This window comes from Pan troglodytes, chromosome 20, assembly GCF_028858775.2.
Source record: "Pan troglodytes isolate AG18354 chromosome 20, NHGRI_mPanTro3-v2.0_pri, whole genome shotgun sequence".
Taxonomy (NCBI): domain Eukaryota; kingdom Metazoa; phylum Chordata; class Mammalia; order Primates; family Hominidae; genus Pan; species Pan troglodytes.
Window position 1 is genome coordinate 15810535 of NC_072418.2, and position 27554 is coordinate 15838088.

At 54.6% G+C, this 27554-nt stretch overlaps 1 protein-coding gene across 3 annotated transcripts; it reads left to right on the plus strand.

Annotated features, from left to right (window-relative positions):
• The first annotated feature begins 5 nt into the window (after positions 1 to 5).
• NACC1 (nucleus accumbens associated 1) lies at positions 6 to 25869 on the plus strand. 3 transcript variants are annotated; one of them, XM_016935229.4, is made up of 7 exons: positions 6 to 137; positions 1191 to 1328; positions 19907 to 20860; positions 20939 to 21112; positions 21978 to 22083; positions 22186 to 22283; positions 22860 to 25869. In XM_016935229.4, exons 3-7 carry the CDS (start codon positions 19915 to 19917, stop codon positions 23117 to 23119), a joined length of 1584 nt encoding a protein of 527 aa, XP_016790718.1. In that variant the 5' UTR covers positions 6 to 137; positions 1191 to 1328; positions 19907 to 19914; the 3' UTR covers positions 23120 to 25869. The 3 variants fall into 3 exon arrangements, with proteins under 3 accessions (XP_016790718.1, XP_063657344.1, XP_016790717.1); XM_063801274.1 differs by having other exon boundaries at positions 41 to 137; positions 1191 to 1209; XM_016935228.4 differs by lacking the exons at positions 6 to 137; positions 1191 to 1328 and adding an exon at positions 1460 to 1651.
• Positions 25870 to 27554: the final 1685 nt, after the last annotated feature.

Here is a 27554-nt window from a genome sequence, read left to right on the forward strand (position 1 = left end):
GGATCAAAATGAAAGCCATAAAGGAAGCGCGCTGATCGTGCTGTTCCGGGGGTGTTAATCACAGTGGATCCCCTGGGAGAGGACACGTCCCTAGTCCCATTTCACAGATGAGGAAGTTGTGGCTCAGAAAAGGGGCGGTAAGCGGAGAAACCCAACACTTATTGGTCCTCTTCTGTGTTCTGGGTGCTATATACACATTATTTCAGAGCACCCTGCAGGAATGACTCAGGCTCTGGAGTTGGATTTACCGGGTTTGAATCTCAGTCCCATCACATGCTCTGGGCAGGTTACTCCCGCGGCTTCACTTTTCTTACCTATTAAATGAGAATCGTGGTTTCTCAGATAGAGCAAAGATTAAATGACAGATTCCTGGAAAGTGTGCAAAGAACCACTCTAACATTGTAAGCGCTCGGTAAAGTTCTAACCAGTGTATGAAGGCAGGACAGCGAAGTGGTCCCGGCTACCTGGGTCCCAGTCTCAGCTCGCCCTGCGACTTGTTAACTCTGAACTTAAGTTACCGCTTTTGCAAAATGGGCAGAACTTTTTTTACCATTTGTTACTGGGTTGTAGTGAGAAGTAAACGAGTTAGTGCAGGTAAAATGCTAACAGAACCTAGCATCCGGTAAGCATCATAAAAGTCTTAGGTCTTATTGTCGCTTTTGAGCCTGTGTTTAAATCCTGGCACCTACCATCACTTCCTTGCTGTGTGATGATCTTGACCAGCTTTCTTCATTTCTCTGTGCCTCCTTTTCTTTCTTTCTTTTTTTTTTTTTTTTGAGACGGAGTCTCGCCCAGGCTGGAGTGCAGTGGCATGATCTCGGCTCACTGCAACCACCGCCTCCCAGGTGCAAGCAATTCTTCTGCCTCAGTCTCCCGAGTAGCTGGGATTACAAGCGCATGCCATCACGCCCGGCTAATTTTTGTATTTTTAGTAGAGACAGAGTTTCACCATATTGGCCAGGCTGGTTTCGAACTCCTGACCTCAGGCGATCCACCCACCTCGGTCTCCCAAAGTGCTGGGATTACAGGCGTGAGCCACCGCGCCCAGCTGCTTTTATTTTCTATAGTGTGTCTGTAACAGTTCTCACTAAAAAATGTTACTGTGTAGTTTAAACGAGCTAATTCCCATAAAGAACGTAACGCAGTGCCTGCCACAATAAACAGCAGTCATTATTGTTTTTGTTTTACAGGAAACTAAAGTTCGGAAAGGTAGAGCGACTTGCCCAACGTCGCGGGACTAGAAGGTGGCGGGGTCGGGATTCGAACCATCGAGCTGAGCCGACGTACTGGCGAGGATCCCCCAGGGGCATAGAGAGGAGACGGAGCCGGTTAGAAGGGGCGCGCTCGGAGCTCGGCTGGCCTCGCCTGGAGGGCGGGGCCCGAGGGCGGTGCGCGGGCGGGGCCGGGGCCGCTCCTCCCTGGCCTGGCTGCGGCGGCGGCGCGGCTTGCGCTCGCTCGGCGCTCGGCTGGGGCGGCCTGGCCCACAATGAATGGCCGCCGCGGCTGCCGCTGCTGCTGAGGCGGAGGCCGCGGAGGCCGCGGAGGCGGAGGCCGAGGCCCCGGCGCAGCGGGGCGCGCCCCGGGCCCAGGCCCGGCCCCAGCCGCCGCTGCGGAGCCCGCCGGGACCCCCCGGAGCGCGACCACGGCGCAGGTGAGGCGGCCCGCCTCAGGCCCGGTTCCGGCCTCCTCCAGCCGGGGCGGCCCGAGGGCTGAGTGGGGAGGGCCTGGGTGCTTTCTCGGACCGAGGAGGAGCCGGGCCCGCAGCCTGCACTGTGCCCGGGCAGGCGAGTGTGTGGAGGCCCAGCTACCGCGGGCGGCCTTGAGCGTCCAGCCCGAGCTTCGGGGCTTGGGGGCGGCAGGATCGTACCTGGACCGCTCCCCCGGCTCCCAGCGAGGGAGGGGGCCAGGTCGGGCCGGGGCAGGTACCGGGGATCCGGGGAAGTTGGAGGGTCCGAGGCGGAAAAGTGAGGAGGTTCCCGTGGATGCCGGAGGGGGAGGGGGAGGGGGAGGAGGAGTCGGGCTCCGGCCAGGCCGAGTGGGGGAGGAGAGGAGAGGAGAGCGGCGCGGCCGGAGGGGGGCGGGGAGGGGCCGGGCCTGCAGGTACCGCCTGGGCGCTGGAGGAGGTGGGTGGGTCAAGTTACAGGCCTGGGGGCGGCTGAGGAGAAGCCCAGGAAGTGGGGCACGGCGGGTGTGGGCGGAGTTACTTCGTGTGGGGGCGGATAGGAGATCCCAGAGATGTTTTCCGGGGGTCACATGAGGTCAGGACTCAGATGTGGGGAGGGGGAGGCTAGATGTGGGGGCGATCAGGTAAGGTGAGGGACTGCTGTAGGAGTTTTGGGAGTCGAGAGAGCAGAGCCTTTTGGGCTAGGCTAGGGGGGATGTGGGGGCAGGTCAGGAAAAGCTGGTGTGACCAGAAGGTATATACTAAGATGCGCCCCCCACCGCCCCCAACTCCAAGTGTTAAGGGGTTCCGTCTTTCTCACACCTCATCCCTGAAGCCTCTAGAGTCCTGACCCTACCCCTTGGGCAAGCCTCTGCCAACTGTTCAAAGGCACTGGCCAGTGGGTGTTTGTGTGGGCAGCTGGAGACAGTCTGGAACACCTAGCTTAGGCATCTTGTTTATCACAAGGTGGCCCTCGCCCACCCCCACCTTATATATCTACAGGGAGGCAGCCCAGCAGACGTTACCTGGGTATTTTAGGATCCTGCATTCTTTCTCTACCTTTTGTGGCCAGAAGCTGGTGGTTCAAGCCTAGTGGATGGGACCTCACAGCAACCATCGTATATATTAGTACCATGGCCTCCCAGGCACCAACTCCTTGAGCCTGAGTTCTGTGTGCCACCTCCCTGGGGGTGAAGAATTAGAGGGAGTGAGCATGTAAAACTCTGTTGATCGTGGTTTGGAGGCTCCCGATGGGGTGAAGGCAGGGCACAGAGAAGAGTTAAGGGGATCAAATCAGGCACTCACACCCTGGCCCAGGGATCTACCTCTGGGACACTCGTCCTGGGCCAGGCCCTGTGCCGAGCTCGCTGGTCGGATGAGCTCATTGATGGCTCACCACCACCGGTTCAACTTAGGCCTTCTCTGTGGTCCAGACGAGGAAGCTGAGGCTCGGGGTGGTGTGGCTTGTCTCAGATCACATGAGCAGACAGTGGCTGAACTGGGATTGTCTGACCCTCAGCCCAAACCCATAGTCACTCAAGTGGCCTTCCAGGAGGGTGACTGAAGGAGCTCCTCGTTCTGGATTCCCTGGCAGGCGTTCTCCTCCGTCCAGGCCTTCCCTTCTGCTCACCCTGAGGGATGGGTCAATCCCCTTTGGGACAGACTGAGTTTCCATGATGTCCCCGGGGAATGGAACAGTGGAGGTAGCTTTCTCGGAGGCCTGGTCACCCCTTCTTCCCCATTTCCCTCCTGGGAGCCAAGAGGTCAGGAGTCATGGAACTGTGGGCTGACCGTGGGAAGCTGAGGAGGCCTGGCACCACCAGGGCTGGACTTGACTTTGCTTGCCTAGACTGTTTTTGCCCCACTTTGGCCCCCAGTCGGATGGCAGCAGCTTTTGTTCCTTTCTGGGCTAATTGCAAGGCTGTTACCAGGGTGTCCTTGGGACTTTGATTTGGGATCTTCAGCACCTGAGGCAGGAGCCACAAACTGCTGGGTCAAGTGGTGTCAGCCAGTTTTTCTGGGTTTAATGATGGGTTGTCACCCTAATTCTCCCCAGTCTCCCTATAGTTCCCAGGACACCCTCCAACCTGGGCCCTGCCCTTCTTGCCTGTCTGGCTAGCCACTTGGTTCTAGGAGGAGTAGGAACTGGGCCAGCAGTCCCGCAAAGAGACTGAACCATCCTTCCTGGCTGGTTGGGCCAGGATTGCTGCAGGTCTGCTTCAGCACAGACTGGGTCCTCCTGGACCTAAGCTGGGTTGGATACCAGGGATAGGGGATTGGTGGTACCATCCAGTCACTTAGCTGAGACTGTTGGGAGTTGGCCCTGGTGAGTGGGGGACAGGCAGTGCCTCGGGCAGCTCCGGTTTGTGCCTAGAGGTAGAGGAGAAGCCACCAGTAATAACTGCTTTTCGGTGAGAACTTAGCATGCACAGACTCTGTGGGGGCAAGTGCAACAAGTAGGCAGCCCGTTGAGACAGTTTTATTTCACTGCTGGGTGCTGACTCCCCGCTGGGGGCTGGGGAAGCATCCCGGAGTAACAGATCCAGAGCAGCTAGCTCTCAAGCGACCAAACTTTCACAAGCAAAGGATCAAGATAATTTCACATACCTCTGTGTTTACAAAGATGGTGTAGCAAAGTGAAGTCATCATGAGCCATGAGGGGATGGGGAGGTTTCGATGGGTGGCCGGAAGTGTTCCCGGAGAGCTAAGATCTGAATAATAATATTAGCTAAGGGGTGGGTGGTGCTGGGGCGCAGGGAGGGGTCAGTGTTCTAGGCTCAGGGGACAGCACATTCACAGCTTTTCTTGAGTATGTACCAGTCTTCTTCTGAGTGCTCTAAACATTTTGTCTTCATGAGGGAAGGAGTAGGGGGATGACCCTACTGTGGAGACAGAGACTCTAGTACCATTCACAAGAGAGTGAAGCCCTGTCTCTGGGTCTCCTGGATCTGCCCATCACCCCCAGATGGAAGTTCAGAACCCCTTGGCCAGCATCTAGGGTATTTAAAAAATCTGGCCTCCTGGCCGGGCAGCAGGGAGCCCCAGCAGGTTCTTGAGCTGGGCTTTGAGGAGATGTGAGTTTTGGTCAGCCTTACAGGATCTATTGAAGGAGTCTGCCTGGAGGCCCGGGGGTTTGGAGAGAGTTTGGGGTTGGCCCAACATTGTCTGACCCTAGATTTCATCAGTGTCATTGCCAGAGCCTGTGTGGAGAGAGGGATCCCATCAGGCTTGGTGGGGCATATTGCTTTTGGGATGGTGGTGAGCCACTGGGGCTGGAAAACATGAGTCAGTGTTCATGCCACTCTGCGTCCTCAGATCCTCCGTGCCCCTCGTTTCTCCTCCTAGGTTGCTCTCAGCACTTGTACACACTCGAACTCATTTAAGCCCATGGCTAGCAGGTCCTGCCTGTTATCATCATTTGACACACAAGGCAACTGAGGCACCCTAGTCCTTCCTTCACACAAGCTGCAAAGTGGTCTGGCTACCACCCCTGTGCCGCCTTCCAGCCACTTTCATGTTCCTCGTGTCTGCATTTGCTCCTCAGTCCTCTCAGCCGCTACTGCCTTCCCCTAGAGAACCCTCTGGGCCGCATGAGGTGGGGCCGGGAGGTGGGACTGGGCCTGCTTGCACATTAGGTGGGGTGAGGACCAGCCGAGCCGGCAGAGGTGACGTGTCTTAGGTTGTGATCTGTGTGTGGTTGTGGTCATGTCCCTCCAGCCTTCTCATGTGCTGCCTCCTTGGCGAAGGTCTCAGTTCTTAGAGACCTGTGCGTCTTCTCTGAGGGCTTTGACTGTGTCCAGTTCGTGGTTTCTAAATCGAGCAAAGGGAGAGGGTAGGTAAGGGTGAGCAGACACGGTCTAGTGGAGAGTGAAATTTCACACTTAGCACCACCCCTGTCTCAGCCATGAGACTCTGGGCAAAGGTCTTTACCTCTGAGCCTCAGTGTCCTCCTCTGATAAGGAGTGACAGGTGGGCACAACTATACTGCTGTGATTCGCGACTGGGTACAGTCCTACCTCCTCCGGGGATACTTGGGGAATGTCTGGGGACATTTTTGGTTGTCCCTGCCGGGGGGGTGTGCTGCTGGCATCTAGTGGGTTTATAGGCCAGGGATGCGGTTCAACATCAGACAGTGTGTAGGGCAGCCCCCACCACAAAGAATGATTGACGCAAATGCAGTGGCTGGGTGGGGAATCTCCACTGTCTGGTTATCATGAGGTTTGCGGGAGAGGTTGGCGTCTGGGGTGTGAGTGGACAGTGCTGTGAAGGCTCTGGGGAAAACCCCAGCGATCACTGCCTGTTAATCCCATGAAATGTGCAAGGTCTGGGAGATGGTGAGAGGCATAAGATGTCTTCTACTCCCAGGGAGTTTGCGGCCCAGCATGGGGCCAGGGGATACGACTAACAGCAGCTGGCATTCATGAGCACCGACTACGGGGCGAGCGCCGATCGGCCTGTGTTCTTTGGTTGTTTAATCCTTGAAATAGCCTTGTGAGGTAGCTGCTGCTGTCAGCCCATTTTCTAGATGGGAGACTGATATGGGGGGTGAGCAGTATTGAGGGTAATTCTGAGTGACAAGCTCTATAAGGGATTTGAGCCTAGTACAATAGTAGGATTCAAAATCTTAGGTCCTGCGTGGTTCCCTAGCACAGCCCAGCAGGCCCCTCTCCCAGGATGATCCCCATCCCTCCACCCTCCTTTGTGTTAGCGGCACCAGGGTCACCTCAGGGCCTTTGCACTTACTGTTGTTCCCTCCACCCTTGGTTGCCGCCACTGCTGCCCTGTCTTTTGGGTATGATCTGATTACACGCAGGGAGTGGGATGTAACTCCGAAGGGTGGGCTTATGGTTGGAGTTGGTGGGGAGGGAGCGGGCAGGCTGCGAGCTCCATGAGGACGGAGGCAGAGCTTCTGCCAGGCTCTCCAAGGAGCTGGAGCTGCTGCCTGCAAAGGGAGGCCAGATTGCCGAGGGCTGCGAGGAGGAGCGAGTGGGAGGAGGGAGAGGCAGCACGCGGAGACTGCTCATTCCCGGAGATGGTGGTTGCAGGGAGAAAGGGCTAGAGAATAGCTGCAGTTGGGAGGATTGGGAAAGGAAGAATGAAAAGAATGAAGAAGGCCTTCCTTGGGGATTAGAGAGAGGGCACCCCAGACCCTGAGGTGGAGGTCCTCAGACAGGCAGAAGACCCTGTTTCTGGAGAGGACACATCCAGTAGCTCAGGTAAAGAGCCCCAGCTCTGGGCTCAGCCGGTCCGGGGTTCCTGTCTGGTCTCTGCCTTGCTTCTCTGAACACCAGTTTTCCCACCTGTGAAATGGGTCTAGTCACAGCTGCCTCACATTTTTGCCTGATTCGGGAGCCAGACGGCCTGGGTATAAACCTGTGCCTGCCATTCACCAGCTACATGTTCCCCACCTCTGGCTTCACCTCTCTGGGCCTCATTCCCATCCATGAAATGGCAGGCAGGCTCATTTCTTCCTCAGAAACTGTAAAGAAGAGTAAGTTAAATGAGCCTGTCTGAGCCCTGGCCAGGTATGGGCCCAGTCAGTGAGGCTTGAGTAGGGGACACTGTTACTAATCCTACTGCCACCATGGATTTAACAACAGTCATTCAGGGAAAAAGATAACGAATTAAATCTATGGGTGTATAAGAAAAAAAATACAGGCCAGGTGCAGTGGCTCACGCCTGTAATCCCAGCTCTTTGGGAGGCTGAGGTGGGCGGATCACTTGAGGCCAGGAGTTTGAGACCAGCCTGGCCAACATGGAGAAACCCAGTCTCTACTAAAAATACAAAAATTAGCCAGGCATGGTGGTGTGTGCCTGTAATCCTAGCTACTCAGGAGGCGGAGGCACGAGAATTGCTTGAACCCAGGAGGCGGAGGTTGCAGTTAGCCGAAATCACGCCACTGTACTCCAGCCTGGGCAACAGAGGAAGACTGTCTCAACAAAAAAGAAAAAAAAATACTGATGCAAGATGAGGTCTTGCTATATTGCCCAGGCTGGTCTCAAACTCCTGGCTTCAAGCGTCTTCCTGCCTCAGCCTCCCGAAGTTCTGGGATTACAGGTAGGAGTCATCGCCCCCTGCTGAACAGTTTGTTCTTCACTAACCATTTTCCTGGACTGCCTTCACATTCAGCCCCTACAGAGGGGTCTTCCTGGTTCTGGGTCAGGCAGGCAACCTGAGTAGCTGCCAGGATCCAGCCACATCCTGCTGAGCTGCATGAAGGACTGTGGGGCTCTCTGGGGCCTTTGTTCCTTGTTACACTTGGAGTTGCTGGTCTCCCTTAACTGGCTTGTAGGTCTTAGCCCATCTGGGCTGCTGTAATAAAATACCTTAGACTGGAAGCCAGGCACATTGCTCATGCTTCTAACCTCAGCATTTAGGAGGCTGAGATGGGAGGATTGCTTGAGCCCAGGAGTTCGAGACCAGCCTGGGCAACATAGTGAGACCTCATCTTTACAAAAAAATTTAATTTTAATTTGTTTTTCACCCGTGACACAGCCCTCAGGAGGTCCTGAGAACATATGTCTCTCATCTTTGCAAAAAATTGTTTTAATTAGCCGGGCGTGGTGGCACACATCCCTAGTCCCAGCTACTCAGGAGGCTGAGGTGAGAGGATAACTTGAGCCCAGGAGTTTGACGCTATAGTGATCCAAGATTGCACCACTACGCTTCAGCCTGGGTGACAGAGCAAGACCCTGTCTCAAAAAAACAAAACAGACTGGGCCATTGATAAACAACAGAGATGAGCTGCTCATAGTTGTAGAGGGTGGGAAGTCCCATATCATGGTGCTAGCAGATTCCGTGTCTAGTGAGGGCCCATCTCTCATAGATAGCACCTTTTAGGTATCTGCACAGGGTGGCAAGGACAAACAAGCTCCCCCTCTTTTATACGGGCACAGTTCGTATTCATGAGGACAGAGCCCTCCTGACTGAATCACCTCCCGAAGGCCCCACTTTTTTTTTTTTTTTTTTTTTTGGTGAGACGGGGATTTACTCTTGTTGCCCAGGCTGGAGTGCAGTGGTGCGATCTCGGCTCACCGCATCCTCCGCCTCCCAGGTTCAAGCGATTCTCCTGCCTCAGCCTCCCAAGTAGCTGGGATTACAGGCATGTGTCAGCATGCCAGGCTAATTTTGTATTTTTAGTAGAGACGGGGTTTCACTGTGTTGCCCAGGCTGATCTCGAACTCCTGATCTCAGGTAATCCGCCTGTCTCTGCCTCCCAAAGTGCTGGGATTACAGGCGTGAGCCACTGCACCCAGCCCTTTTTAAATTTTTGATCAACAACAACTTTTTTATTTTGAGATGGAGTCTTGCTCTGTTGCCCAGCCTAGAGTGCAGTGGCATGATCTTGGCTCGCTGCAACTTCCACCTCCTAGGTTCAAGCAATTCTGCCTCAGCCTCCCTAATAGCTGGGATTACAGGCGTGCACCACTGCGCCCAGCTAATTTTTGTATTTTTAGTAGAGATGGGGTTTCACCATATTGGCCAGGCTAGTCTCCAACTCCTGACCTCAGGTGATCTGCCCACCTCGGCCTCCCAAAGTGCTGAGATTACAGGCGTGAACCACCATACCTGGCTGAAAGGCCTAACTTTTTTTTTTTTTTTAGACGGAGTCTTGCTCTGTCACCAGGCTGGAGTGCATTGGCCCGATCTCGGCTCACCGCAACCTCCGCCTCCTGAGTTCAAGCGATTCTCCTGCTTCAGCCTCCCGAGTAGCTGGGATTACAGGCACGTACCACTGTGCCTGGCTAATTTTTTGTATTTTTAGTAGAGATGGGGTTTCACCATGTTAGCCAGGATGGTCTCTATCTCCTGACCTCGTGATCCGCCCTCCTCAGCCTCCCAAAGTGCTGGGGTTACAGGCGTGAGTCACCGTGCCCAGCCAGCCCCACTTCTTAATACCACTACATTGGAGATAGGCTTTAGCATGTGAATTTTGGGAAGAGGCAAACATTCAGACCATAGCATCTGTCGACGGCCATGTCACAGCTTCCCTGGAAAGACATCAGGAAAGGACTGTGCCTTTGACAGTCTCTCACAGGCCCATGCTGGCTGGGGAATTCCGCAGCTCTCTTCCCTAAGAGCTGACAGTTACTACTCCCAGGAATCATCCTGCCAGCCCCCTTCCTGCAGATGGCAGGATCCACCGGCAGTGTGAGCAATTCGTCAGGTAACACTGAGGTCTCAATAGGCCCCTGACTGCTGGCTACCCACCTTGGCAACTGTCAAAGGAGGTCGTCTGTCTGCCCAGCCACAGATAATGCTTCTGAGCCCTATTCCTGTTTGAGCCACGTTAATGTGGAACAAAACAGGGAGTTAGGTTAGGAGGAATGGAAGTAATTCTTTGTTCATTTTTTCCACAAAGGACTGTGAGCACCCACTGTGTACCTGGCCAGATCCTAGGGGTAGAGGACACAACAGGGATCTACACAGGCAAACTCCCTGCCCCAGGGAAACTGACATGAAGCCCCCAAAAATGCCCAGTTTGGCAGGGGTGGTGGCTCGCACCTGTAATCCGAGCACTTTGGGAGGCCAAGGCAGGAGGACCACTTGAGCCCAGGATTTTGAGACCAGCCTGGGCAACATTAGGGAGACCTCGTCTCTATTACTAAAAAATGCACAAATAAATAATTTTTTTTAGAAAAAGAAAAATGGCCAGCTTGCTAAATAAATCATAGGAACTCCCAAGAAGGATAAGTCAAGCAGGGAGAATCAAGCCAGGGAGTTAGTGTCGGGAAGGGCTTTGTTGGTCAGACGCAGTGGCTCATGCCTATAATCGCAGGGTTTTGTGAGGCTGTGGCAGGAGGAACACTCAGCTGGGAGTTGGAGACCAGCCCAGGCAATATAGTGAGATCACGTCTCTACCAAAAAAAAAAAAAAAAAAAGCATACATATACATATACTTTTTTTTTTTTTTTTTTTTTTTTTTTTTTTTTTTGGTTAACTGGATGGGCCAGGTGCCGTGGCTCACGCCTGTAATCCCAGCACTTTGGGAGGTGGGCAGATCACTTGAGGTCAGGAGTTCAAGACCAGCCTGGCCAACATGGTGAAACCCCATCTCTACTAAAAATAGAAAAATTAGCCAGGCATGGTGGTGGTTACCTTTAATCCCAGCTACTCAGGAGGCTGAGACAGGAGAATCGCTTGAACGATTCTTGCAGTGAGCCGAGATCCCACCACTGCACTCCAGCCTGGGCGACAGAGTGAGACTCTGCCTCAAAAAAAAAAAGAAAAAAAAATTAGCTGGATGTAGCTCCTGTGGTCCCAGCTATTTGGGAAGCTGAGGTGGGAGGATTGCTTGAGCCCAGGAGTTTGAGGCTGAAGTGAGCTATGATGGTGCCACTGTACTCCAGCCTGGGTGACAGAGCAAGGCCCTGTCTCCAAAAGCAAAAGAGTAGAGAAAGGACTTTATGTGACCAGGGAGAGTATGAAGAGCTATGGCTGTCCCATTCCCATTCTAGTAGGTCCGAGAGCAAGCAGGGCCAGACTGCCAGGGGCCCCAATAAAGCATTGTAGGGGCCCAGGCAATGTCACTTGGGGCCAAGGTAGTACAAAGTGGTTTTGAAGGAGTTGAAGATGAATCCAAGGATCTGAATGAGGAGGGCCGGAGCTGGTGAAGCTACGGCATTCACAGGTTTTGGGAAGGACTGGAGCCAGGTCCTGAAATTGTTGAGTGGAGGTGTCTGGGGTGTGTGCGAGTCTGGCATTCACAGGGAAGTCCGGGCCAAAGACTCCAGTGGGGGAGGCATCAGTGAATAGATGGTGCTTCAGGCCTGTCTTAGTCAGCTCAAGCTGCCACACAACAAAATATCACAGACTGGGTGGCTTAAACAACAGACATTTATATTTCAGAGTGCTGGGGGCTGGCAGTCTAGATGAGAGTGCCAGCGTGGTCAGGTTCTGGTGAGGGCTCTCTTCATGGCTTGCAGACAGCTGCCTTCTTAATACCACCGTTATGACCTCAATTAACCTTAATTAGCTCCCAAAGGTTTTATCTCCAGATACAGGCACATTGGGGCTCAGAGTTTCAATCTATGAATTTGGAGGGACATACTTTGTCCATAGCAGAGCCCTGAGACTGAGCCCAGTCCCCTGGAGGTGAAAACCCTTTCTGGAAGGGCCACACTCCCCATCCACTACTGCCCTTCCTAGATCTCAGCTCCAGTGTCACCCCTTCTGGGCAAGGTCAGGCACCCCAGTGTGTAGCACATTGATCTGTGTGACCAAGGATGAATGGCCCTGTCTCCTGCTGGACTGTGAGCTCCAGAGGCAGGGCTACTTTGTCACCATTGTGGCCTGCCCAGGCAGGGACCTGGCAAATATTTATTGAGTAGTTGTTGGGAAGTCATGGAAACCGTGTGCTGTGCCCTTGGGTCTCACCAGAAGATCTGCTCAGGTCCAGGGCCAGGACTAGGCACTGTCCTGGCCAGGAAGGTCCCAGCTGCCCTGTGGCCTCCTGCCCTTGTCCCCCACACCCTCAGGGGTGCTGATATGCTGAATTTTAAGGAGAGATGATTCTCATATGGTTTTCTGCCCTTGGGGAGTTTATAATCAAGTGGGACTTAGTTTCCTCAGAGGTAAGCTTAAGGGCACTGTGGCTGGGGTGGGGCAGGAGAGGGACATCTTCTCTAGCCTGGAGAAGTGAGTAGCTGAGGGTGGAGGAAGAGGGTATTCCAGGCAGGGTGCACAGCTTGGGCAAAGGCCTCACCGCAGTAGAGGGGGACCAGGCAGTGTGTTTGAGCCTGACTTAGGTGGGAATTTGGTGGGGACTAGAACCATTAGGTGGTTTAGAGATCTCAACCCTCGACTCCATCCCACCCCTGCTTCAGCCAGCAGGTGACCCTGCCAGGGACCTGCCAGCGAGAGACCCGTTTCCTCTGAGAGTCCAGTCATGCTAGCTCCCTTCCTGGGGCTAGCGTGGGTGAGGGCTTCTTGCAGGGGCCCACGTAGTTTTTCTCCTGAGTCCATTGGGCAGGATTGGGCCGGATTGGGCCAATCACAGAGGGATGGAGGGGTTCCCAGAGATGGGTCTGCTCTGGCCCACACTGCAGCTCACCCCTGTCCACTCTGTGCGGGGGCCACTGGGGAACTAGACGGAACAGCATTCAGGTCACTGTGGCTCACAGACCCGTCGCCCCACTCCGCTCGTCCCCAGCAGCATGGAGGGAGGGAGAGCTCCCGTGCGCTAATTGGCTGAGCTATTTGGACCAATTGCTAATCAAAGGCTCCAAAGCCCTGGGTGCTGTGGTGCTGGGCTCTGAAGCTGAGGTTCACAAGGTATGGGGGACCTCAGTCTGAGCATCAGGTTGGCTCTCATTCTCAGGAGGGGACCTGGGCCACCTTCCCAACCCCCACATCTCTGTTGCCTCCTATTATCCCCGTAACCTTTCAGTCTCCATTGCCAAATGGGGGGGTTCAAGACCAGCCTGGACAACATAGTGAGACCCTGTCTTTAAAAAAAAAAAAAAATTACCTGTGGCCGGTGCCGGGTGCTTGGTAAGGTCACCTTGAAGCAGTCCTGTGCCCGTTCTGCACTGTTTTGTTTGTTTGGTTGGTTGGTTGGTTGGTTGGTTGGTTGGTTTTGGTGGGGTAGTGGGGTCGGGGGATGTGGTTTTTTGTTTTTGCTTTTTTTGTTTCAGAGACAGGATCTCGCTCTATGACCCAGGCTGAAATATAGTGGTACGATCATCACTCACTGCAGCCTCTAACTTTTTGGCTCAAGTGATCCTCCCACCTGAGCCTCCCAAGTAGCTGGGACTACAGGTGCAAGCCACCAAGCCCCACTAATTTTTAAATTTTTTGTAGAGATAGGGGTCTCACTATGTTGCCCAGACTGGTCTTGAACCCCTGGCTTCAGGGGCTCCTCCTGCTTCTGCCTCCCAGAGTGCTGTGATTACAGGCGTGAGCCACCGTGCCCAGCCTCTCTGCACTGTTCTTTAACACATTTACAAATATTTACTGAGCATCTATTTCATTCTAAAGAACTAATCTTGAATAAAACCAGCCAGAATGTTTGCCTTCATTGAGCTGACAGTGCCCTTGGAGGGGTTAACTGTACATACACCTCTTTTTTCTTTTCTTTTTTTTTTTTTTTTTTTTTTTTGAGATGGAGTATCACTCTGTTACCCAGGCTGGAGTGCAGTGACTCGATCTCAGCTCACTGCAACCTCCACCTCCCAAGTTCAAGTGATTCTCGTGCCTCAGCATCCTGAGTAGCTGGAACTACAGATGTGCACCACCACACCCGGCTAATTTTTGTATTTTTAGTAGAGACGGGGTTTCACCATGTTGGCCAAGCTGGTCTTGACCTCCTGACCTCAGGTGATCCGCCCGCCTCAGCCTCCCAATGTGCTGGGATTACAGGCGTGAGCCACCGCGCCTGGCCTGTACATATAACTCTTAAAATGCTGCCCTGACCCTGGGGCTCATTTTCAAAGATGTCCACACTCCGTAGGTCAGGACCCCACCTGTCCCATACCCTTCCTGGCAGCCCTGTCCCTGCTGCATCGCCCTTCAGCTACACCAGCTTTCTTTGGGTCCCTGGACCACACCTGATACCTTCCCGCCCAGAAGTGTTATCTCTGTCCTGGCAGTTGCTCAACCTTTAATGGTCCCTACCACCAAGGCCATCTGCTCGGTTGACATACCCACCCCAACTGTAATTAAATCATCCCCAGTGTCTCCTCACTAGACAGCTCCACATAAGCACAGCTGGTCCTTTTAGGGCTGTGTCCCCAGCACCTCCCACAAAGGAGGATGCGGTTCATCAGGATGGGTTGGATGAACAGCCCATTTTACAGATGAATAAACTGAGGCACAGGCAGGTGCAGGATTTTGGCAGCACTGCACACCTGTCCTGGCTTTGTCCTCCTCCCTGGGGAATGAGCTTGGAGCACCCCTCTAGGAACTGGGATGCCAGCCTCTTCCCTTGACCATCTTGGTCCTTGTCATTTGGGCCCCAGTACCAGGGGTGGCTTTAATTTGGCTGCCCAGGGAGGTGGTTCAGGGCTGCCAGGACCCCTGAAGTAGGCTCTCTGGGCTCTGTCCTTTGCCCCCCAACATGGTGCCTGTTTCTCCTGCCTCTTCATGCAGAGTGGCCAGCTCCTGGCCCATTCAGCTCTGAGTTTGAGCTCCTGGGCGGAGATTTTTGTTGCCTTGTAACTGGGATTCCTAGATCCAGCCTCCACCCTCTGATTGCCCTAAGGAGGTTTTGGGGTTTTGTTTTGTTTTGTTTGTGTTTTTGTAGGATGGTGGCAGTGATTTTGAGGAGGGGAAGAGGAAGGAAGATACAAGCAAGGGAAGTCACAGGCTGTGGTGCCTAGGCAGACCCTGGTTTGAATCTTGGCCTTACCACTTTTTGCATGTAAGTGGTAGGGGCAGCAGATAGCTCAGGACATATCTTGGGTTTTTTTGTTTTTGTTTTGAGACATAGTCTCACTCTGTTGCCCAGGCTAGAGTGCAATGGCACAATCTTGACTCACTGCAACCTCCACCCTCCCGGGTTCAAGTGATTCTCCTGCCTCAGCCTCCCGAGTAGCTGGGATTACAGGCACCTGCCACCACACCCAGCTAATTTTTGTATTTTTAATAAAGACGGAGTTTCACCGTGTTTGCCAGGCTGGTCTCGAACTCCCGACCTCAGGTGATCCGCCTGACTCGGCCTCCCAAAGTGCTGGGATTGGCCAGGTGTGGTGGCTCATGCCTGTAATCCTAGCACTTTGGGAGGCCAAGGCAGGTGGATCATTTGAGGTCAGTAGTTCAAGACCAGCCTGGCCTATGTGGTGAAACCGCATCTCTACTAAAAGTACAAAAATTAGCCGGACATGGTGGCACACGCCTGTAGGCCCAGCTACTCAGGAGGCTGAGAATCACTTGACCCTGGGAGGCGGAGGTTGCAGTGAGCCGAGATGGCACCACTGCACTCCAGCCTGGGTAACAGAGCAAGACTCTGTCTTAAAAAAAAAAAAAAAAAAAAGTGCTGGGATTACAGGCTTGAGTCATCCCGCCCTTCAGGACATATCTTTTGAATTTTGAACCTGGTGAATGAATTTTTAGATGACCTCAGGACAGTCCTCAATTTCCACATGACCTCAGTTTTTCCAGCTTTGCAAGGGGAGTATGAAACCAGCCCTGAAGTCTTGCTAAGAGGATTCGGGGAGCTCATAGAAGTTGTGAGTTTGTTCCTCCATTCGCCTGGGTGTTGCAAGGGGCAGGGTCTGTGTCTCGCTTGTGGCCTGCCAGGGTAGCAGCTCAGTAAGTGAGATGGTATCTCACTGTGGTTAGGATTCACATTTCCCTGATGACTAGTAATGTTTCCGTGTAATTTCTTGAATGATCATTCAGTAACAATAAGTGTAGGTTGAGTTTGTAGAATCAGGTTGACCTCCTCAGCCTCGATTTCCAAATGGAGAAAGCAGAGATTTGGAGCTCCTGGTCAGAGGAGCAGGTCGGTGCTGGAGCCAGGACTCAACCTTAGGTTGCACCTCTGAGCCTTTGAACACTTGCCGTTTCTATTCCTCACAGCAGCCCTTTCAGACGGAACGGGTGTTACCAGATAGGAGGAGAGTGGCCACTGTATTCTCAGTGCCCAGCCCAGGGAGGCAGATCTGAGTGGAGTTGCTAATGAAACATGGAAGGTGCTTGAGAGCTAACTGGAAGGGAGGGAAGGTGTGCATTCCTGCACCAGGGCCTTTGCATGTACTTGTTACTTTCTCCTGCTGGCCAGCTGGAGTGTCTGGAAAGATCTGCCTTACTCAGGGAAGCCTTCTCACTCGCATTCTGCCCAGTTAGGACCACTGCCCTCTAGAGACCCTATAGAATTACAGAGGAGGCCGGGCGTGATAGCTCACGCCTGGAATCCCAGCACTCCAGCCTGGGCGACAGAGTGAGACTCCATCTCAATTAAAAAAAAAAAAAAAAAAAAAAAAGGCTGGACGTGGAGGCTCACACCTGTAATCCCAACACTTTGGGAGGCTGAGGTGAGTGGATCACCTGTGGTCAGATCAAGACCATCCTGGCTAACACTGTGAAACCCCGTCTCTACTAAAAATACACAAAATTGGCCCGATGTGGTGGCGGGCACCTGTAGTCCCAGCTACTCAGGAGGCTGAGGCAGGAGAATGGTGTGAACCCGGGAGGCGGAGCTTGCAGTGAGCCGCAATCGTGCCACTGCACTCCAGCCTGGGCGACAGAGCGAGACTCCATCTCAAAAATAAAAATAAAAAATAAAGAATTCTCACTTTACCAGTGGGGTCAGGTAGAAAGCCACACCTTCCTTTGAAGCCCTTTGATGACTGCCCCAGAGTGTGGGGGACAGCCTTCTCACGTCCCACGCAGCCAGTTCTTCCTCCTGGAAGAGGCAGTACAGGGTCCGATGCAGAAGTTCACACATTGACACCCCCACTTCCGCCGCCTCCCCAAGCTGTTCCTCTCACAGGCCAGTGCGGGGGGTCGGCTACCTGAGCAGCAGCAATTCCCATTTCTGGTGGCCGAGATGGGAGGATCGCTTGAGGCCAGGAGTTCACGACCAGCCTGGGCAACGTAGCAAGACCCTGTCTCTATAAAAATTTTAAAAATTAGCTAGGCATGGTGGTGTACACGTATAGTCTCAGCTACTCAGGAAGTTGAGGCAGGAGGATCCCCTGAGCCTAAGAGTTCAAGACTCGTAATGAGCTATGATCTTACTACAACACTCCAGCCTGGATGGCAGAATGAGACCCTGTCTCTTTCAAAAAAATAAAATCCCATGTCTTCCTCGCCTCCCTGCCCTCAAGCACTTTTGAGTTAATTTGCTTGAATTAAGTATGTATGGCACAATTTCACGTTTTTTTTCTTTTTAAATATTATTTACTTTTGCAAATAGGCATTTCATCCACCAGATTAAAAATTCAAAAGACCTGAAAGTGTACTTTGCAAGTCTCCTTCCCACTTCTGCCCAGAGGAAATCAGTCTCACAGTTTCCTCCTTTCTTTCTTTTTTTTAACAACTTTATTGAGATGCTCACACCATGCACTTTGCCCATTTAAAGTGTACAGTTAATGATCTTTAGTATATTCACAGAGTTATGCAACCATCACCACAGTCAGTTTTAGAACATTTTTCATTATGTCAAGAATAAACCCCAGCTGGGCGTCATGGCTCATGCCTGTGATTCCAGCACTTTGGGAGGCTGAGGCAGGTGGATAACCTGAGGTCAGGAGTTCAAGACCAGTCTGGCCAATGTGGTGAAACCCCATCTCTACTAAAAATACAAAAATTAGCCGGTGTGGTGGGGCGCACCTGTAAGCCCAGCTACTCAGGGAGGCTGAGGCAGGATGAATCAGTTGCACCTAGGAGGCAGAGGTTGCAGTGAGCCAAGATCGCAGCACTGCACTCCAGCCTGGGCAACAGAGTGAGACTCCATCTCAAAAAAGAAAAAAGAATAAACCCCACACACCTTTGCCTTCCCTTTGCTTTCCCTCACCACACCCCCATTCTCCCTGCCACCCAGCCCCTGGCAACCACTAATCTGCCTCCTGTCCGCGTGGATTTGCCTGTCCTGGACATTTCCTATAAATAGATCATACAATCTGTGGTCCTTTTGTTTGGCCTCTTTCATTTGGAATAATGTTTTCCAGGGACATCCATGTTGTAGCATGTGTCAGAATTTCCTTTCTTTTTATAGCTGAATAATATCCCATTGTATGGACTGACCATGTTTAGTTGGCCCATCCATCCGCAGATGGACGTTTGGATCGTTTCCACCTTTGGGCTATTGTGAATAATGCTGCTGTGAACGTCTGTGTACAGGTTTTCAATGCAGGCAAATGTTTTCGTTTTTCCTGGGCATAAATTCCAGGAGTGGAATCGCTGGGTCATATGGTAACTCTCTTTAACCGTTTGAGGAACCGTCAGACTGTTCTCCATGGTGGCTGTGCCATTTGACATTCCCACAAGCAGTGGAAATGGGTTCTGGATTTCTCATCCTCACCAACTTTTTTGATTCTAGCCATCCTAGTGGGTGTGAGATGGTGTCTCATTGTGGTTAGGATTTGCGTTTCCCTGATGATGTTTTCTTCTAATTTCCCTGATGACTAGAGATGTTTTCATGTAAGTTATTTATTTATTTTTTTTTTTTTGAGACAGTGTCTCTGTCTGTATCCCAGGCTGGAGTATAGTGGCGCAATCACAGCTCACTGCAGCCTCGACCTCCTGGGCTCAACAACAGATCCACCCCCCACCACACCCTCCCTAGTAGCTGGGACCACAGGTGTGCTCCACCACGCCGGGGTAATTTTTGTATTTTTCGTAAGAGGCAGGGTTTCACCATGCTGCCCAGGCTGGTCTCAATCTCCTAGGCTCAAGTGATCCACATGCCTTGCCCTCCCAAAGTGCTGGGATTACAGGCATGAGCCACTGCACCCAGCCTCATGCAATTTCTTTTTCCTTTTTTTTTTTGAGACAGTCTTACTCTATGTCCCAGGCTGGAGTGCAGTGCCACAATCTCGGCTCACTGCAACCTCTGTCTCCTGGGTTCAAGTAATTATCTGGCTTCAGCCTCCCTAGTAGCTGGGAGTACATACCCACACCACCTTACCTGGCTAATTTTTGTATTTTTGGTAGACAGGGTTTTGCCACGTTGGCCAAGCTGGTCTCGAACTCCTGGCCTCAAGTGATCCGCCTGCCTCAGCCTCCCAAAGTGCTGAGATTACATGAGTGAGCCACTGCGCCTGACCTCATGTAATTTCTTGAGTGGTCATTTAGTCATTATACAAACAGTGATTGAAGGGCATGTGCCCAGCACTGCAGACTCTGCTGCACAGTCAGATGACCCTGCCTTTCTGGCATTTCCATGCCAGTACCCTGAAGAGATACCATATATGTACCTGGTGCTTGCAATAGCTGGCACTCAGAGGTAGCACACTGTGTCCTAGCCACTCTTCCGAGCACTTAAGCATATTCAGTTACTCTTAAAGTACATATGAATAAGTATGCCTTTGCCCCCTCCTCTTTGCAAGGGATAGCGTGTGGCCACCCTGGTCTGCAGCTAGCTTAGCAGATTTGACCACATATTGTAAAAGTGAGTCTGTACCAGGACAGATAGGGTAGAGGGCTCTGTGTGGTTTAGCACCATGGTAGATTCCATCGTGCGGATGTCCCTCCAGCAGGGGAGGTCTTTGGGGCCAGGGCTAGGCCAGCACCCACATTTGCCGCCTGACCCCGTCCCTCCGTCTCTGTCTCTCCATTCCTCCCTGCCCCTCGTGCAGCCGCTACCATGGCCCAGACACTGCAGATGGAGATCCCGAACTTCGGCAACAGCATCCTGGAGTGCCTCAATGAACAGCGGCTGCAGGGCCTGTACTGTGACGTGTCAGTGGTGGTCAAGGGCCATGCCTTCAAGGCCCACCGGGCCGTGCTTGCTGCTAGCAGCTCCTACTTCCGGGACCTGTTCAACAACAGCCGCAGCGCCGTGGTGGAGCTGCCGGCGGCTGTGCAGCCCCAGTCTTTCCAGCAGATCCTCAGCTTCTGCTACACGGGCCGGCTGAGCATGAACGTGGGCGACCAGTTCCTGCTCATGTACACGGCTGGCTTCCTGCAGATCCAGGAGATCATGGAGAAGGGCACCGAGTTCTTTCTCAAGGTGAGCTCCCCGAGCTGCGACTCCCAGGGCCTGCATGCGGAGGAGGCCCCATCGTCGGAGCCCCAGAGCCCCGTGGCGCAGACATCGGGCTGGCCAGCCTGTAGCACCCCGCTGCCCCTCGTGTCGCGGGTGAAGACGGAGCAGCAGGAGTCGGACTCCGTGCAGTGCATGCCCGTGGCCAAGCGGCTGTGGGACAGTGGCCAGAAGGAGGCCGGGGGCGGCGGCAATGGCAGCCGCAAGATGGCCAAGTTCTCCACGCCAGACCTGGCTGCCAACCGGCCTCACCAGCCCCCGCCACCCCAACAGGCTCCGGTGGTGGCAGCAGCCCAGCCCGCCGTGGCTGCGGGAGCAGGGCAGCCAGCCGGTGGGGTGGCGGCAGCAGGGGGTGTGGTGAGTGGGCCCAGCACGTCGGAGCGGACCAGCCCAGGCACCTCAAGCGCCTACACCAGCGACAGCCCTGGCTCCTACCACAATGAGGAGGACGAGGAGGAGGATGGTGGCGAGGAGGGCATGGATGAGCAGTACCGGCAGATCTGCAACATGTACACCATGTACAGCATGATGAACGTCGGCCAGACAGGTGAGGTGCCGCCCTGTCCCCCATCCCACCAGCCACCCCTGCTCCTCCTGCCACTCGCATGCCACTCTCTCCCTCCAGCCGAGAAGGTGGAGGCCCTCCCGGAGCAGGTAGCCCCCGAGTCCCGAAATCGCATCCGGGTTCGGCAAGACCTGGCGTCTCTCCCGGCTGAACTTATCAACCAGATTGGGAACCGCTGCCACCCCAAGCTCTACGACGAGGGCGACCCCTCTGAGAAGCTGGAGCTGGTGACAGGTGGGCCGGTCTCGCCCCAGATCTCTCCCCTCCGCAGCTTTGGAGCCGGCTGGCCTGGGCTGGGCTGGGCAGCTGGTTAGGAGCCCCCAGCACCTCAGTTTCCCTATCTGTGCTGTAGTGTTGGTAACAGCCACCCTAAGGGTGGGGGCGTTGGTGAGATGGAGGAGCTGATACAGCAAGGCCTGGCCTCTAGGTTTCTGGCTTAAGGGGTCGGGGCGAGCATTGGCTATTATTGTTTGGCCGCATGGGTAGATTAGCTACTTCCCGGGCTCCTGTGAAGGCCAGCTACTACCTAGGTTAGGAATTTGGACAGTCACAGGGGCGAATGCCTGTAGTCCTAGCTACTCAGGAGGCTGAGGTGGGAGGATCCCTTGAGCCCAGGAGGTCAAGGCTGCAGTGAGCTATGGTGGCCACTGCACTCCAGCCTGGGTGACAGAGTGAGACTTCATCTCTTAAAAAAAGAAGAAGAAGACTGTGTTTGGTCCTTGGGTCAGAGTGCCTAGGTGTGAGCCTCCACTCCCTGTTGGTCCCGCTGAGCTTGGGCTCATCTCTAGCTGGTGACAGCCAGCGTGCCCACCTCACACAGGCTTGCGGCACGACCGGCCACACAGCAGGCGCCCCGAGGATGGTGAAGCAACCCTTTCTGTCCTTTCCTGAGCACTGATGAGGTTGGGGGAGCCCCAAGGAGCCTCCCCTGACTGCCCTTGGTGGGTAGAGGTGTAGGGGAGAAGGTCCCTGGGTGAGTTTTCTTGGGACCCAGAGCCCAGCAGGGAGGGCCTGGGGTGTTCTGAGATGAGGCCTGGCATCATGGGGGCTGTGGCGGTTTGGGGGCACCCCAGGCCATCCTCCGGCTTCCTCTCACCAGGCACCAACGTGTACATCACAAGGGCGCAGCTGATGAACTGCCACGTCAGCGCAGGCACGCGGCACAAGGTCCTACTGCGGCGGCTCCTGGCCTCCTTCTTTGACCGGTAAGGCCCTTGCCAGAGCCCCAGGGAGGGGGGTGGGGTTTCCCCATGTCCCCCCCCACCACCAACTTGAGCGCTGACTCCCTCCATGTCCCCTGCCCCCAGGAACACGCTGGCCAACAGCTGCGGCACCGGCATCCGCTCTTCTACCAACGATCCCCGTCGGAAGCCCCTGGACAGCCGCGTGCTCCACGCTGTCAAGTGTGAGTGTTGGCCCAGCTGGACGGGGCGTGGGCCCAGGGCACGCAGGTTGACGTTTTTTCCCAGCCTTGGCTCTCAGAGAGGGCTAGAGTTCAGTGTTGAGAAGCATTCTGGGGCTCATTCTAGCCTTGCTGGGAAACCGGCTGTGATTGCTTAGAGATTTCTTCGTGTTTGGGGGATACTCGTGCCGAAGGGAAGCCAGGGAAGGGAGCCTGTGTCAGGCAGGAGGGTCTCGAACTCAGGGCAGTCTGGGAGGGATGAGGCAGCCAGACAGTGCTAGCCACTCGTCATGGGGGGCATCTAGATTTTCAAGTGACCACTCCCAGTTACTAAATTCTGGCAAATGATCCGAATTTTTCAAGAACACGGGGCCATCCCATCAAAACCAACACATCCCCACACATGGCTGAACTCAGTCCGGTGTAGGGTTGGGTGCATGTAGTGTGGTGTCCTGGCCGCGTGGCCTCACTTGTCTCCCCTTTGAGAGGGAGTCGCAGATGCTGTAGGGGAGCTGGTGAGTAGGCCTTGTGGGAGTCACCTGGCCCCCGTGCCAAGGCCGCACCCACCCTGCCCCACAGACTACTGCCAGAACTTCGCCCCCAACTTCAAGGAGAGCGAGATGAATGCCATCGCGGCCGACATGTGCACCAACGCCCGCCGCGTCGTGCGCAAGAGCTGGATGCCCAAGGTCAAGGTGCTCAAGGCTGAGGATGACGCCTACACCACCTTCATCAGTGAAACGGGCAAGATCGAGCCGGACATGATGGGTGTGGAGCATGGCTTCGAGACCGCCAGCCACGAGGGCGAGGCGGGTCCCTCGGCTGAAGCCCTGCAGTAACCCGCCCAGCCTCCCGCGGGGCCGCACACTTCCCCTCCCAACACACACACACACCTGCCATCTTGGTCATGAGCTACTGTCTGTCCCTCCCCAGGACCCGCGGTGGGTGCTGCATGTTCCCGGCCCTCTGCCCCTCCTGTCCTACCCCCTTTCCCCACCGAGAGCTGGGCCGGGAGAGGACCGCAGGGCAGGTGGCGTGAGGTCCGTGTTGCCTTCTTTAACACACACTCGTGCAGTGGGGGAGTTCTGGCTCCCCAACCTAACCCCTAGCCGTCATCTCCACACTCACCAGGCCCACCAGGGGAGGGGGCTGGCCTGGGGGTCTTGGGAAGGCCCCTCCCCAGGCCCTAGGCCACCTCGCGGAAGCCTTCAGCCTCCGCCCCTCACTGCAGCCCCTTGGGACTTGAGGGGGGCCCCAGGGGTTCTCAGGACCCCTCCCACCACCTCCCAGTGCTTCCACGTCTCCAAAAGCGCCTTCCTGTCACCCTCGTCTATCCCTGCGCCTGGGGGCTGGGGTAGGCGAGGCCGTGGGGACTACCCATTTTATAGCTGGGGAAACAGGCTCCGAGAAATTGCACAACCGACCTAAGGTGGCCGGCAGTGGCGTGCCTGGTGCCCTTTCTCCTCTTTTCCGCCTCTGTTGCTCCCTTTGGTCCTCTGGGGCCTCAGAGAGGCAGGTCCTAAAGGAGGGGGGGGTCTCTTGGGGGCAGACCGAGGGTCTCGGAGGATAGAATGAGAGGTTTCCAGGGCTGGCAGAGTGTGTGCGTGTGTGTGTGCAGAAGTTTTGCTTTCAAACAAATGAAGATACAAGAGGCAGTAGGACCTGGGTTGGAACCCAGGGGAGCAGACTGGGGGGCTGTTGCCTCTCCCTCCATCTCCCCACACTCACCCCCCCCCCCCCCACAGCAGGGCTCCTGGCCCCCACTCCCCTGTACATAATTTTTAAAACCTTTTTTTAGCGAATGAAATATTGAAGTATAAGATTCCTTTTATTTTTCAAACCAATGGGGCTGTGTCTATTGTCCCCCTCGGTCCCCAGGGGTGGGGGGCCTTGGAAGGCAGGGAGGTGTTGGGGGGCTGGGGGGCAGGCTGAATGTGTGTGTGTGGGTGTGTATGTGTGGAGTGTGAGTGTGTGTTTCCATGGTAGGACTCCAGTCCCAGCTGCTGCCTAGGCTCCTGTGGGTCCTGTGGGTCCCCCTTCCCTGTTCACCTTCCCCAACAGGGCTATAGTTTAAGGGTGTCCCAGGCCTTGGCTGGTTGGCTGGGCCCGGCTCCTGGGGGCTGGGCAGGGCAGGGCAGGGCCGGGTCCACTTCCATTGTTAGCAGTTGTTTGCAGAATTTTCTCTTTTACCATTCCTCTCTTTTTGTTCTCGCCCAGAGCGGGTGGTTTTTTGTTGTTGTTTTAGATTTTCATGTGAAGGCAGAGTTTTTTTTCTTTTTTAACTCCCCATCCCCCTATGCAGGGTGTCATTTCACCATCCACATCCACATCCTTGTTTGCGTTTCTGGCCCTCGTCCTCCCTGCCTCTCATCTGCCTCCCCAACCCCCACCTACCCACTGCTCCCAGGGGTCTCTCTAGGGGCAGGGGGATTTTAGGAGATGGGGTGGGGGCCAGCCCCTACTGGACCCTTGTAATCTGATTTGGAGACCATCCCCCCGATGGGACCAGCAGCCCCGCCGGCCCACTGGGGGTCCCTCTTAACATCTGCTTGTTGCGGGGGTCAGTCATGAGTGCCAGGGTCTGTCTGGGGTCTTGGCACTGTCTTCCTGGCCGGGGCCTGGCACCTTAGCCCCCAGCCGGCCTGAGTGGGGGATATTGACACCCCCAGCTAAAGCACAAGCACCTTAGTCACCCCTCCTCTCCCCCCGCCTCCTGGCCTGCCACCCCACCCCAGCGTTTACCCCAAAGCACAATGCCCTGGTCACTTGGCAAGCGGCTGGGCCTGACGGAGGCCGAGGGGCAGACCGGGGCTCCAGCCAGACCCCTGAAAGGAAGCAGGTGCTCCCTCACTTCCAGGCCTTAGTTGGGGTGGGGGGGCCAGCTCCTGGGCCTGGGGTCTTCTCACCCCCACCCCCTTGTCCTGGGTAGGCCCCTGCCTGCCCCTCTCTGCCTTTTCCTCGGGTGTCCCTCCTCGAGCCCCTGCGGCACTGGCTTGGGTGGCAGAGCCCACTTGTTTCAGGGACCCCAGGAGGTGCCCCCTGGCTCCCAGGACTGTGTGTGGGTCCGGGGGGTGGGGGGCTGGGGAGAAGGGTCGGGCAGGGGGTGCAGGGGAGGAAACTCCTCACCAGGAGAGCCAAAGACAGGGTTGTGCCTTACCCCAGGAGCCACCCCTGTACCCCCCTTGCCCTGCCGTTCACCCTCCACCCCTACCCCTGGGCGGCCTGCTGCTTTTTCCTTCTCTTCCTCCCCTGCCCTGAGCTGCATGGTTCCCCCACCCTGGGCAGCCAGGAAGGAATCTGAATGGAGAATCACCAACCACCAGAGAAAAAAGACTGTGGGGCCCTCCCCTGCCAACTCCCCTTCCCTGGCCGCCCACTCAACCCACACCTCTTTCACGCAGGACAGGCTGCCCACCCTGTCCACGTGAAGTGCCAACGCCCTCCCCACCCTGGGCCGAGCCCCCACCCCTCCCTGGGCCCCCAAGTGAGATTGCACATTTAACTACTGTAAGGAGAGGAGCGGCGTTGGCAAATGTGAACCATGAGAATATCAGTGATACTGATGAGAATAAACTAAACGCCTTTGTAACAGCCTTGCCGCATGCTCGTTACTGGGGGGCCCAGGGAGGAACACACACACCTGCATTGTGCCCAGCAGACCCAGGTTGCTGACTGCAAACTGACAGCCTCCGATTCTAACACGCATGCAAGTTACCCCAACAGATACAGATAACGCAACATATGAGCTGGTCCTACACACACACACACACACAATTTTTTTTTCTTTTTTTTTTTTTTTTGAGATGGAATTTCACTCTGTCGCCCAGGCTAGAGTGGCGCGATCTCGGCTCACTGCAACCTCTGCTTCCTGGGTTCAAGCCATTCTGCCTTAGCCCCCCCCAAATAGTGGGGATTGCAGGCACCCACCACCATGCCCGGCTAATTTTTGTATTTTTAGTAGAGACAGGGTTTCACCATGTTGGTCAGGCTGGGCTCGAACTCCTGACCTCAGGTGATCCACCCGCTTTGGCCTCCCCAAGTGCTAGGATTACAGGTGTGAGCCACCGCGCCCAGCATTTTCTTTTCTTTTTTTTTTTTTGAGTCGGAGTTTCGCTCTTGTTGCCAGGCTGTAGTGTCATGGCGTGATCTCGGCTCACTGCAACCACCGCCTCCCGGGTTCAAATGATTGTCCTGCCTCAGCCTCCTGCGTAGCTGGGATTACAGGCATGCACCACCAGGTTCAGCTAATTTTATATTTTTAGTAGAGATGGGGTTTCTCCATGTTGGTCAGGCTGGTCTCCCAAAGTGCTGGGATTACAGGCATGAGCCACCACCACACCCAGCCTGAAAAAATACTTTTAATTAGCTGGGTGTGGTGGCATGCACCTGTACTCCCAGCTACTCCGGAGGCTGAGGCAGGAGAATCACTTCAACTGGGAAGGTCAAGGCTGCAGTGAGCTATGATGGCACCACTGCACTCCAGCATGGGCAAGAGTCAGATCCCATCTCAATAAAAAAAAAAAAAGGGAGTTGTGGCTCTGTCAATTTTACAGCAACACTGGCTCATTCGGTGCCCGCCTGTGCCGTGGCTGATATGCCAAGCCCCAGAAACAGTTCCCATACACACACACACCACGCCGCATTCAGAAGAGCATTCATGCATTAAAAGAACATAAAAGAGATCGGCAGGGCGCAGTGGCTCATGCCTGTAATCCCAGCACTTCAGGAGGCTGAGGCAGATGGATCACCTGAGGTCAGGAGTTCGAGACCAGCCTGGTCAACATGGCAAAACCCCGTCTTTACTAAAAATACAAAAGTTAGCTGGGCGTGGTGGAGTGCGCCTGTAATCTCAGCTACCCAGGAGGCTGAGGCAGGAGAATTGCTTGAACCTGGAAGGCGGAGGTTGCAGTGAGCCAAGATCGCACCATTGCACTCCAGCCTAGGTGACGAGCAAAACTTCGTCTCAAAAAAAAAAAAAAACGAGATCACAAAATTTAACCGGTATTGGAAATACCTGGGTGAACAAGAGGGTCCCAAGAATATAAAAGGACAAATGGTTCTATCAAGTAGGAAAAACCATGGATGCACCGTGGGTCCCCATAGACTCAAACATAACACAAGATTAAAGTAACTGGGCTGGGCACGGTGGCTCATGCCTGTAATCCCAGCATTTTGGGAGGCCGAGGCAGGTGGATCACCTGAGATCAGGAGTTCAAGACCAGCCTGGCCAACATGGCAAAACCACGTCTCTATTAAAAATACAAAAATTATCCG